The following is a 13,522-nucleotide window of genomic DNA, read 5'->3' on the forward strand; positions in this document are numbered from 1 at the left end:
CCATATTCTCACCACTCTCTGGTAAAGAAGTTTCTCCTGAATTCCTATTAGATTTGTTAGTGCAGAGAGCAACAGAGTTAACATTTCAGGTCTGTGACCTGTCATCATTGAGTTCTGGTGAAAGATCACAGACCTGAAACATTAACTCTGTTTCTCTCTCCATAGATGCTGCCAGACCTGCTGGGGATTTCCAGCATTTTCTGTTTTTATTTCAGATTTCCAGCATCCAAAGGTATTTTACTTTTATTACATTGGATTTATTAGTGATCTTATATTAATGGCCTCTAGTACTGGTCTCGCCCACAAGTGAAAACATCTTCTCTATGTCTACCCTGTTAAACCTTTCATAATCTTGAAGACCTCCACCAGATCATCCTTTAGCCTTCTCTCTTCTAGAGAGGAGAGCTTCAGCCTGTTCAGTTTTTTCTGATAAGTATAACTTCTCAGTTCTGGTATCATTCCATTCAGTCTTTTTTGGACTTTCTCCCAGTGCCTCTATATACTGTTTTTGTATACTATGGAGACCAGCCCTGTTGACTGTACTGTACAATTGGCGCTCAACAATTGACTGTATTCACCTGGCTCTTCACCAAGCTGTATGAGACAGCTACATGCGAAATGACATCTAATAGTTAGAGTGGGAAAAGAATAGCGTTGTTCTGAATCCAAACATGAAACACACAGGTCAGGTTTGAACTAGGCAGGGATTGAGGACCTGCAGCTTGGTAAGGATTAGTCACTTTTTACATAGAGTCCAAATGCCAGGTTATCGATCATATTGGCTCCAAGGCAATGATGGCGATGAAAACCGTTTTGGAAAGGATAGTGATGGCGTGGGAGAAATTCCATGACTATTGGGATCATGGACAACAGAAGTCCTGCGCTTAATATTGTAAAGTGACTGAATAGTTTCTGTTATTCAATGGCAACTAACACTGCAATATTTCCTTTTCACAGCTCCTAGATGCGAAAGAAATAGAACACCTTGTCGCAGAAATTGAAAAGGAGAAGGAAGAAGAAACTGAAAAGAAGAAACCAAAGAAAACCTAACTCTTAAAAATATGCAGATAGTAATTTTGTTAATGCTGCAAATTAGACATTAGTTTTTCATCCAACAGAAGACTGCATGGACAGATACAAAACATTAAAAGGCTGAATTTTCTCTCTTCCTCTTCCTTCTCGTCCCTGCTGTGGCACCTGCACTTGTGGTTGAACTCCCTGGGGCGAGATAGAGCCAGTACTGCCCTTTCACAGCAGCCCAGTGGAGAACCCTCATCCAAATGAGGTCAGGAACCTCATTTCATGGTGTCGAAAGACTGAATTAAATGGTACAGTAGCCTGCTGCAGTGGGGCATTTTCACCATTGTGTAAAGTTACCAGGTCACAATAGTTAACCTTAATGATATTTGTTTACTTTTTTAAAATTACTTAGTCAACGCTGTGGATATAATAAAGATGCAAGCTCCTTTTCATTTGCATCAAATGGTCTTAGTCCTGGCCCTGTTGTTGAATGAGAACTGTAAAGATAAACAAATATTAGGCTATCCGTGATGCAGCATGGAATTGAAGGCTTGGAAAATAAATCACAGCTCTGTTGTGAGCAGGAATCACTGCGCCACATCATTTGATGTCGGTAGGGAAGTGGTGGAGACACTCCATTTGGCCTGGGGGTTAAGGTGGGGTGTGTGGAAAGCCAACCAGCGTTCCCATTCTGGGCTGTTAAACAAGGAATCCTTGTTGGAGGTATTCACATATCCATATAGGTGCTCACCAGTGATGTCTCCTTTACAGTTAAACAGCCTGCCAAAATTCTCCGAGAAGATTATGGTCCTTGGACAGAGTGTTGGGGAGATGGGCAGTTGTATCACTGTAGCCAAGTGAATAGTTAAACACTTCAGGGGCAGAGGGGGAGAAAAGTTGGCTAAATAAAAGGATCCCACTTTATTTTCTGTCCCCTTTTCCCTATGATTAAGTGAAGTTGGAGAGTGTGGGGTCTCATTTTCCAACCTTTCAGGGTTGTCTAACCGGACAGTAGGGGGTTCCAGTTGAGAATCCTCCCGATCCTCCTCAAACCTGTCCTCACTGTCCTTTTCGTCCCCTTCCTCCCTAACTATCTGTCAGACCTGTGCTTGTCTGTCCCCTTTTCGTTTTTGGCAGAGGTCCACACAATCCACCAGCACTCTGCTGAGGGGTTCCCCAAAAGCCAGGATGGGAATTAGGGGTGCAGGTTTTATTGCAGTTTGGGGCTTCTCCACAACCTGTGTGGCAAGTTTTATGGAACTCCACCACATCTTTGTGGAGCTTTGGCCAGTAAAAATGCTATCTTATGCAGACTGTGGTTTTTCGTACACCAACATGTCCAGCCATTGGAAGTTCGTGGGACATTCTTGGCTGCCGCTGTGAGACAAGATGCTTATCAGTGTCCTGTCCTGGGTCTCTGAGTTTGATTTCTCCCAGTGTTGGAGGGCATTGCAGTTGTCCCTGGCTAGGAAGGAAGAAGCGATAGGAATTAGTCGAGGTACTCGCTTCTGATAGCCATCCAGTAATTGCTGTTGAAAGTGGTGCATAAGAGTTAGCAAATAGACAACCAGCATTCACGAGGGAAAACACACTATTTGGGTAAGGAATGCAAGAGCTGCCAGTAACCTTGAACTATACTCCATCCCAAGTCACTACCTTCAGTAAAAGAAGAGAGAAATTTGGGGTTAAAATAATATTGTGGCATCACAATTTTTTGAAGTGGTGCATCAAAAGAAAGCACAGTATTATGTCTGTTTACAAAAAAATTGTATTTCTTAACTTGGAATAAGGTATGTTATTTTAGTGTTAATATAGTGCTGTGCACACTTTTGCTGTGCACACTTTTGGAATTATTATAGTTGTGCATTGGTTCAAATAAATATTGAATTCTGAATGCAGAATGTCAAAGACTCCAGGACTCTTTAAAAGTTTAATTTGTTTGTACTCATTGAACAATTCTTTGTGCAATCTGGCAAGTGAAGAATTATAATTGCAGATAAACCAACAATAAGTGAGAGCCAGTGCATCCTTTGGCTCTGTTGCTCTTTAACAGTGCCGAGTGGTCTGACTGAAATGGTGGTGTGGAATGTGTCTTGTTTTATAATAAACTGATAATTTTGTTGTTTATTAAAGAAACCTGGTTGGTATATTTATTATGAAATAAAAATAGAGTCTATAATTGGCCGTATCGGTAACTGGGTAAACATTTAAATATATGTTGTGACCCGTGGAGAAGTAGCACTAGAGAAAACAGTGCACTCCCACCTCAGTGGTAACATGTAATTGGGGGCTCTGCGGGATAACCCAAAGCCGACACCGTGCAGTTCTAATTGAAAAGAGGAAAGGGAAAAACCAGGTTTCTTGTGCATTGGAGTAAAGTTTACATTACCAGAATGGATTTGTCGGATGCTATGATCTTTCTGGAGAAGGAGGACTCATCATTGAGTGATTTGAAAAATTTAACCAAGTCTAGACTAAAGAAATTGACAGAAAAGTTGGAGTTAGAGTTAAAACCAGGGGCTAAGAAAGCGGACGTAATTGAAGTAATAGTACAGCATTTGAAATTGGAAGAAGGAAAAGATAATCAAGATGGTCGTTCAGGGATTCAGTTGCAGATGAAAGCAACTTGAACAGGAAAGAGAATTGGCAATGAAAAAGCTTGAATTTGAGCTAGCATTTCAAAGGGAGCAAGCAGAGCGGCGGGTAAGAGAGGGAAGGGAATTCTAATTTAAAAAGCTGGAAGTAAGGTATGAGTGGACTTGACTCCAAGGAAAATTCTAGTGAGGAAAGATCTGACTCCAGCCTGTGACCCAGTGGAGAGCTGCTTAAATATGTGCAAGCCCTCCCAAAGTTTGAGGAAAGGGACGTAGAGGCATTTTTTATTTCTTTTGACAAGATAGCTAGACAGATGAAGTGACCGAAGGAAAGCTGGACACTGCTTATGCAAAGCAGGTTGATGGGCCGAGCTCATGAAGTTTATGCCATGCTTTCTGAGGAGCGTTCTGCAGATTCAGATGGCAGGAAAAAGGCTATTCTCGCTGCTAATGAGTTAGAGCCTGAAGCTTCTCGGCAGAAATTTCAGCACCTCTGGAGACAGTCTGGGCAGATATATATAGGATTTGAGAGGCTGAAGCAAATTAATTTTGATTGTTGGATGCGGGCAGTAAAGGTAGAGGCCACGTATGAGAACCTTAAAGAAATAATTCTCCTGGAAGAATTGAAAACTTCACTCCCTCCGTTAGTAAGAACCCATGTAGAGAACCAGAAGGTTTCAACAGACAGACCGGCAGCTGAGATTGTTGATCATTATGAGCTTGTTTACAAGCCCAAACCCTTTGTCCGTCACCTCCACAAACCTGAGAAGGATAGAAGGTGGGAGGGTGAAAGGAAGGCAAGTAGCTGGGGACAAGAAGGGACAGCTGGGAATGACCCAGGATCATCTCCTCAGGCCAGAAAGGAAAGTGCTGAGGGTGAAAGTGAGGTCCACAAGCCTAAGTGTTTCCATTGCCACAAGTTGGGACACCTTGGTGCAGAATGCTGGAAGTTGCGGGGTAAACCCATGGAACTTATTGGGGTACACAAAGCCAATGCAGAGAAAGGGGGTCTGACCGAGAGTCCAGCAGATCAGGCTATTGCTCTGACTGCAGTTGTAAGGCCAAATACAAAAACTGCTGTGAGTGCGTGGGATGTGAACATGATACCTAAGAGTTATAAGAACACAAGAAATAGGAGCAGAAGTAGACCACATGGCCTATCGAGCCTGCTCCGCCATTCAATGCGATCATGACTGATCTTGGGCTTTAATTCCACTTTCCTGCCTGCTCCCCATATTCTCTGATTCCCTGCAAGATCAAAAATCTATTTATCCCAGCCTGAAATATATTCAACGCTAGAGCATCCACAACCTTCTGGGGGTAGAGAACTCCAAAGATTCAAAACCCTTTGAGTGTAGTAATTTCATCTCATCTCAGTCCTTAATGATTGGTCCCTTATCCTGAGACTGTGTCCCTGTGTTCTAAATTCCCTGACCAGTGGGAACAATCTCAGCTTCTACCCTATCAAGCCCTTTCAGAATCTTGTCTGCCTCAATTAGATCACCTCTCATTCATCCAAACCCCAGAGAATATAGGCCTAATTTACTCATCCTGTCATCATAGGATAACCCCCTCTTGTCAAAAGGAAAAGTAACTCCTTATCTCTCGATAGGCAGGTAAACCTATAGTTATATTTAGGGATACAGGAGCCACCTAAACTTTCTTGCTGGGGTAAGGCATATGCTTTCCATCAGAGAGCACACAATGCCAAGATTTTAGTGAATGGTATTGGCAGGGAGTATATACCCGTACCTTTGTATCAGGTGCAACTGGTATTTGACCTAATGTCTGGAATGGTAACCATAAGAGTTGTCCATGGTTTGTCTGTACTGAGTTGACCTTCCCTTGGGGACAGATTTGGCCTGAGTGAAGGTAGTAGCTTCTCCAGTTGTCACGGAAAGACCAAGTGAAGTCAAAAAGACAGAGCAGTTGCAGCAAAAGGTTCCAGGCATTTTTCCTTCATGTGTAGTAACCCGAGCAATGGCTAAATAAGTTCCATTGTTGGAGGTCAAATTGGCACCACAGCCGAATATCTGAAACTTTCTTTGGGGATTTAGATAATCTGAAGGAAATGTTAAGTAAGTCCTCTCTGATCAGGGCTCAAAAAGCTGATCCAGAGTTAAATAAAGTGGTACAATGGGCTCGAACGGAAGCTGAGGCAAAGGGAGTTCCAGAAGGCTACTATGTTAAAAATAGGATTCTGATGAGTAAGTGGAGACCTCTTCACAGACCTGCGGACGGAGAATGGATGGTTGTTCACCAGATAGTAGTACCGCCCAAGAATCGCAGGGAATGTTTCTTTATTCATTCATGGGCTGTGGGAGTCGCTGGCAAGGCCAGCATTTATTGCCCTTCCCTAATTGCCCTTGAGAAGGTGGTGGTGATCTGCCTTCTTGAACTGCTTCAGTCCATGTGGGGTAGATACACCAACTGTGCTGTTAGGAAGCGAGGTGTTGGAGAATATTAAGGATAGCCCATGAAATTCCTATGGTGGGACATGTGGGGATCCGAAAGACCCAATTACGTATAAGTCAACATTTTTACTGGCCAGGTCTTTCCAAGGACCTGATGCAGTTTTGTAAAACGTGCTAGACATGCCAGGTTGTGGAAAAACCACAACCCGCCATAAAATCGGCACCTCTAATTCCCATACCAGTTTTTGGGGAACCATTTAGTTGGATGTTGGTAGACTGTGTCAGACCTTTAACGAAAATAAAAGCAGGACACCAATATATGCTATTATGGATATGACTCCTTGGTTCCCAGAGGCCTTTCCCTTGAGAAAAAATTCTGCTAAGGGAGTGGTAGAGAAGTTAACCCAGTTTTTCACGAGATATGGATTACCGATTGAGATTCAGTCAGATCAAGGTTCCAATTTTATGTCGAAAACTTTTCAGGAAGTTATGGGTAATTTGAGTATAACACAGTTAAAGCCCTCAGCGTTCCACCCACAGACACAAGGGGCTTTAGAACGGTACCATCAGACCCTCAAAACGATCATCAGGGCATACTGTCATGAATATCCCCATATTTGGGATAAAGGGTTAGAATTTCTTTTATGGAGAGAGAAACGGAGTTAACGTTTCAGGTCTGTGACCTTTCATTAGAACTGGCAAAGGTTAGAAAAGAATTAAGTTTTAAGCAAGTGAAGGGGTGGGGGTTGGGAGGTGGGGAAGAGAACAAAAGGGGAGGTGTTTGAGAGGGCAGGAGAGATCTGTCCTGGGACAAAGGCAAAAAGTGTGTTAATGCTTGTGGTGAAAGACAAAGCATTAGTCCAGAGAGAGTGTTAATGGCAGAATAATGAGCAGCTCTGACTACATGAAAAGCAGGCACATGGTTAAAAAATAAAATAAACATTTAAAAAAGACCGCAATTGTTGACAACGCGATCGGTAGGTGGCGCTGTTTTGGCACATGCGCAAATACAGCATGTGCCACGAAAACGTCACAGCTTGCGACTGGAGCAGGTGCCAGGACTAAAGATGGCGCTGCTCAAAGAATCACAGAGATGAAACCTAACAAACACGTGGCAGAATACAATGGCCAGAGTGAGAGTGGAGCGGGCCGGGGAGAGCAGCGCGGGGGGCGGGGAGACCAGCGGTAGCGGTGCCGAGAAGGGGGGAGGGAGAGGGGGGGAGAAAGAGGGAGAGGGAGGGGGGGGAGAAAGAGGGAGAGGGAGGGGGGGAGAGGGAGGAAGGGGAGAACGGGGGGGGAGAGGGAGGAAGGGGAGAGAGTGGGGGTGGGGGGAGCAGCGGAACGGAAGAGGAGTGCCTTTTTCCGTGCATGCGCCATAAACACAACAGCAAAAGACTTACTGGCCAGTCCCTGGACCCGGTGACACCAAGGTCTTCGCACGCTCGCTCCCCGCGGCTCTCTACGGCCTCTCGCTTCCGGCCCTCTCTATTCAGCCGTTCCCTCCAGCTGCGGATGCCCAATCCAGTTGCTTTCTCCCCTTCTCCACAGTACTTCAGGCATTGCAACTGTCTGGTCCCTGCATTTTGCATGCTCCCTCTCCCCACCGCTCCCTGATCTCCCCACCCCTCCCCCTCTTCACCCACCCCTCCCTCTACCCCCCTACCTCCACCCCTCCACCATAGTTGAATATCTGAAGTGCAGTTGCAAAGTCGGGGAAATAGCATGCAAAACAAAACCTCAACAATTCTGGGTTTAATTATTTAATTATTGAAAAGTTTTATTAAGTTCATTAAGTATCCGAGGAACTGCTGTGCATGGATACGTGAGTGTTGTGTCCAGCATTCCCGTTAGACAGACAGGCCGAGTCTCTGCTATGCACAGCTAAAGAGATTGTTCCTGGAGAGCCTTGTGGTGAATGAACGCTTGGCTCTCTATTCCACTACTGTATTGTCCATGTGAAGAAGGCAAAGTCACAAGAGTCTGAGCTCAGTCTATTCTTGGTGAATGTTCCCCAAGCGCATCCCAATGTGCATTCCCAATTCATCCATAAATGCAATGTTCCTTTCCACATCGTGATGAGCTCCGCAGCATGGTCTAGTTGCCTTCGTTGCTTGAATGCTGACCGTAAGTCTCGAGGATTGTTTTCTCGACGGCATGTTTTACATGAAAAGAAGAAAAGCAAATCAGAGTCAGAGCTTGCCTCTCTCCATCCACTGAAATTACTGTTGTGCACACCTTTTTAAGTTCTGCAGTGAAGGCACCAATTGATAACGTCGCCAATGAAGCACTTATTACCCACCTCAGATGCAGGAATCAGCACATCCTTGCGTCATCTCCTGCACTGCCTCCTTTGCTGGAATGCCGTCCTTAAGTGTCAAGGATTGTTTTCTCAAGGGCACATTTTACATGAAAGGAAATAATGAAAGAACATCAGTGTCAGAGCTTCCCTCCCTCCAATGAAATTACTGTTGTGCATGCTTTATGCTCTGCAGTATAGGCCAATGAATCACTTAGTACCCACCTCAGCTGTAGGAGTCAGGATGATGTAACTGCCCCTATCTCGTGATGGTTCAATGCTGCTCTCAGGGAAAACATGAATGATGTGAGGGTGCTGGAAAAAGAAGCACATTTCTTTTGGACTACGAACATAAAGCAGGCCATTTAGCCCAGCTATTCTCTGCTAGTGGTTATGCTACTCGTGCGTCTTCCCATCCATTCCCATTTAATCCTGCCTACTACTATCAGCATCATCTTCCATTTCTTTCACTCTTATCTACCTTTGCCTTAAAGCAACACTGAGGATGGAGAATGGTGTGGCTGCACTCCCACCTCACCAGTTGTGAACGCAGCAAGAGCATTCACATTTGTGCTACCACTGGACACGGCATGCTTGTTTCTTTTAGTGCTCAGTCTCTTCTTGCTGAATGTTCCCCAAGTGCTTGACCCCTTTGGACGCCTTCTCTGCTTGACAGGCAGCAGCTGGCAATTGCGGAGTCTCACAAGGCTCTGCATGGTTGTTTCAAGGGCGGATGGGGAAACATGTGGCTGTGTGTCCACGTGCACTGCTTGGATGGGTGCAGGAACAGGTGACTGTGTAACTGAACAGCAAGGAGAGGGTACCGCAGGTGGGGGAAGTGGAGCTTTGAACAGGCAGGCGTATGTATGGTCCATCAGATCATTAGGCCAGGGGGTGAAACGCTCAGGATCCATGGATTGTGGCATGCGACTGATGTCCAGCGCGTGGCCACCTCCATTCGAAGGTGCTTCCGGGCAATTGTTGGGCAAATTAATTGGCTCCATCTCATCAGCCAGTCCTTGTGTTTATGGCGCATGCACAGAAAAAGGCACTCCCCTTCCGCTCCTCCCCCCTCCCCCCCGACCTCCCTTTCCCCCTCCCTCCCTTCCCCCCCATCCCTCCCTCCCTTCCCCCCCACCGTCCCTCCCTCCCTTACCCCCCCGTCCCTCCCTCCCTTCCTTCCTCCTTCCCTCCCTCTCTTCCCCCCCGTCCCTCCCTCTCTTCCCCCCGTCCCTCCCTTCCCTCCCTCCCCTCCTTCCCTCCCTTCCCTCCTTCCCCCCTCCCTTCCCCCCTCCTTCCCTCCCTCCCTTCCCCCCTCCTTCCCTCCCTTGAAATGTTTTCAGACCAACTTAACAACAGGGACTGGAGCACATGCGGTGCCCCAGACAATGTAAATATTTTCAGAGCAACTTACCTTGGAACAATCTCCTCTGTCTAATAAAAATGAAGCAAATGTCCAAAATGACTAAATAATTGAGATAAAATGCCCGACGAAACCTCTCCTCCTTCCATTTTCAAAAACTCGCGCCGAAGCTTTCGGAAGATTGACGCACATGCGCACACGGGCTCCGGCCCTCTGCGCATGCGCTGCGGTCCGAATTGCCAGGACCAGTTTGCACATGCGCAGAGGCCAACCTGGCGTGTTCCCCGAGGAAGATGACGTTACTCGATGACGTCACCTGCGCATGCGCAAACTGGTCCTGGCAATTCGGACCGCAGCGCATGCGCAGAGGGCCCGAGACCGTGTGCGCATGTGCGCACCGCGGCGCATCCTGATGACGTAGCATTGTCATCAATCACTTTGTTTAAAAAAAGGCCAGTGGTGCTCTGAAATTTCTCCTTCAGCTCCACTCACTTCCTTCAAATAAAAGGTGTTGCTATTGGTACCTGCATGGGTCCGGGTTATGCCTGTCTTTTTGTGGGATATGTTGAACATTCCTTACCCAGTCCTACTTAGGCCCCCTCCTTCACCTCTTTTTCTGGTACGTTGATGACTGTATCGGTGCCACTTCCTACTCCGAACTGGAAAACTTCATCAACTTTGCTTCCAATTTCCACCCTTCTCTCACCTTTACTTGGTCCATCTCCAACATTTCCCTTCCTTTCCTCGACTTTTCTGTCTCCATCTCTGGGGATAGGCTGTGTATTAATATTCATTATAAGCCCACTGACTCCCAAGGCTACCTTGACTACACTTTTTCACACCCTGTTTCCTGTAAGGACTCCATCCCATTCTCCCAGTTTCTCCGTCTCTGACGTATCTGCTCTGATGAAGCAACCTTCCACAACAGCGCTTCTGATATGTCTTTCTTTTTCGTCAACCGAGGATTCCCCCCACTGTGGTGAAAGGGCCCTCAACTGTGTTTGACCTATTTCCCACACGTCTGCCCTCACCCCTTCCTCTTCAGAACCACGATCGGGTTCCCCTTGTCCTCACTTTCCACCCCACCAGCCTCCACATCCCAAGGTTTATCCTCCTCCATTTCCACCGCCTCCAGCGTGATGCCACCACCAAACACATCTTTCCTTTCCCTCCGCTGTCAGCATTCCGAAGGGATCGCTCCCTCCGCGATACCCTGGTCCACTCCTCCATTACCCCCAACACCTCGTCCTCTTCCCACAGCACCTTCCCATGCAATCGCAGGAGGTGTAATACCTGCCCATTTACCTCTTCTCTCCTCACTATCCAAGGCCCCAAACACTCCTTCCAGGTGAAGCAGCGATTTACTTTCACTTCCTTCAATTTAGTATACTGTATTCGCTACTCACAATGTGGTCGCCTCTACACTGGGGAGACCAAACGCAAACTGGGTGACCGCTTTGCGGAACACCTCCACTCAGTCCGAAAGCATAACCCTGAGCTTCCGGATGCTTGCTATTTCAACACCCACCACCCACCTCCCCCTCCACCCACACACACCTGCTGCCATGCCCACATTCCTGTCCTTGGCCTGCTCCAGGGTTCCAGGGAACATCAACACAAGCTCGAGGAGCAGCACCTGATCTTTCGATTCTACAGCCTTGCGGATTGAACGTTGAGTTCAATAATTTCAGAGCATGACTGGCCTTTGTTTAAAAATATTTTTATATTTTTTATTTTATTTTTTAACCATGTGCTTGTTTTTCATGTAGTCAGAGCTGCTCATTATTCTGCTATTAACACTCTCTCTGGACTAATGCTTTGTCTTTCACCACAAGCATTAACACACTCTTTGCCTTTGTCCCAGGACAGCTTTGTCACTTAATCCCTCCTGCCTTCTGCTCTATCACACACCTTCCCCTTTGTTCTCTCCCCCACCCGCCTCCCTTTCACTTGCTTAAAACCTAATTCTTTTCTAAACTTTGCCAGTTCTGATGAAAGGTCACAGACCTGAAACGCTAACTCTGCTTCTCTCGCCACAGATGCTGCCAGACCTGCTGAATATTTCCTGAATTTTCTGTTTTTACTTCAGATTTCCAGCATCTGCAGTATTTTGCTTTTATTCTAGAATTTCTTTTGTTTGCCATGAGGAATTCACCTAATGAGTCTACCTGTTTTAGTCGTTTTGAATTAGTTTATGGACATGAGATAAGAGGTCCTCTAAAACTAATCAAAGAAGGTTTTTAGAACAGAGAGACGAATGTTAGATTATGTATCCGTGTTCCGGAAGCGGTTCACGAGAGCCTGCAAAGTGGCTCAGGAAAACGTAAAAGCTTCCCAAATAACCATGAAGGAATGGGCAGACAAGCATGCCAAGACCCGAACAGTTCAACCAGGTGTTCATATTTCTGCCTTTACAAGGTGAACCACTGAAAGCACGGTCCAGTGGACCATCTCGACCAAAAGGTTTGGTAAAGTAAATTATTTGATTGACACCCTAGATCACCGGAAACATATCAATATGTTGAAACAATATCACCACTGGGAGGAGGATAAGCAAGGGCACTTATGTCAGGTAGTAGGGACAGTGAAGGACGAAAGGGATAGTGAGGATGAGGCAGAAGGAGGCCTAGACAATTCTTAAATTGAACCTCCTACTTTCCGGTTAGCTGATACTGAATTGTGAGGGAAATTAGACGCTATGCTTTCATATTTAGATGCAGAACAATGAGAAGACCTAACAAGGCTACTCACAGCATTTAAAAGAGTCCGTAGAGACAAACCAGGATGTACACCTTAGCCACACATGATGTGGATTTAGGGGAATCCTCTCCTATAAAACAGCATCCTTATCATTTAAGTTCAGAGAAACAGGCCCAGGTGAAAGCAGAAATCCAATACATGTTGAAAACCCACCTAATTGAACTCAGTCAAAGCAGCTGGAGTTCCCCAGTGGTGTTATAGCCTAAACCTGACAGTTCAATTAGATTCTGCAAAGACTACAGAAAGGTTAATGCAGTAACAAAGGCAAACTCCTACCCAATTCCTCGCTTGGAATACTGTATTGACAGAGTGGGCAGTGCCATGTTACTTACAAAAATAGATTTGTTAAGTGGCAGGTTCCTTTGACACTCTGAGATAAAGAAATATCGGCCTTTGTCACGCCAGACTGTATTTCTAATGTCGTGTGATGCCATTCCGGCTAAAAAATGCCCCAGCCACTTTCAGAGATTAATGAAGCAGGTGGTAGCCAGTGTTCCTAACTGTGTGGTTAACTTTGGTGATGTGATGGTATACAGTGACGCTTGGAAGGACCACATGGAACAACTACAAGAAATGCTGGAATCACTCAGCAGGTCTGGCAGCATCTGTGGAAAGAGAAGGTCACTGACCCGAAACGTTAACTCTGCTTCTCTTTCCACAGATGCTGCCAGACCTATTGAGTGATTCTAGCATTTCTTGTTTTTGTTTCAGATTTCCAGCATCCGCAGTATTTTGCTTTTATTTTACATGGAGCAACTAGATGCTCTGTTTACAAAATTATGTTCGGCTGATTTAGTGATAAACATCATCAAAAGTGAATTTGCAAAACCGCGAGTAACCTACCTAAGGCATATTGTAGGGCAAAGACAATGTTACCAAGAACAGCAAAAGTACAAGCATTGGCGGAGTTCCCTATCCCTAAGACTAAGTGAGAAACCATGAGGTTTTTGGGGATGTGTGGTTTCTACCGCAGGTTTGTACCAAACTTTAGTACCATAGCTGTTCCACTGTTGGATTTTCTACAAAAAAAGAAATGCAAGATAGTGGTCAGGAGAGTGCCAAGCATCCTATGAGA

At 45.7% G+C, this 13,522-nt stretch overlaps 1 protein-coding gene across 1 annotated transcript in view; it reads left to right on the top strand.

The window, feature by feature from the left end:
• The window catches only part of LOC137369732 (proteasome subunit alpha type-7), a 32,227-nt gene extending 29,119 nt beyond the window's left edge, over positions 1 to 3,108 (top strand). Inside the window, exon 7 of the mRNA XM_068031113.1 lies at positions 958 to 3,108. Coding sequence (XP_067887214.1) covers positions 958 to 1,050 — 93 coding nt within the window. The 3' untranslated portion in view covers positions 1,051 to 3,108. The remainder of the gene's footprint in view (positions 1 to 957) is intronic.
• Positions 3,109 to 13,522: the final 10,414 nt, after the last annotated feature.

The sequence above is a fragment of the Heterodontus francisci genome, chromosome 5 (genome assembly GCF_036365525.1).
Source record: "Heterodontus francisci isolate sHetFra1 chromosome 5, sHetFra1.hap1, whole genome shotgun sequence".
Classification (NCBI taxonomy): Eukaryota; Metazoa; Chordata; class Chondrichthyes; order Heterodontiformes; family Heterodontidae; genus Heterodontus; species Heterodontus francisci.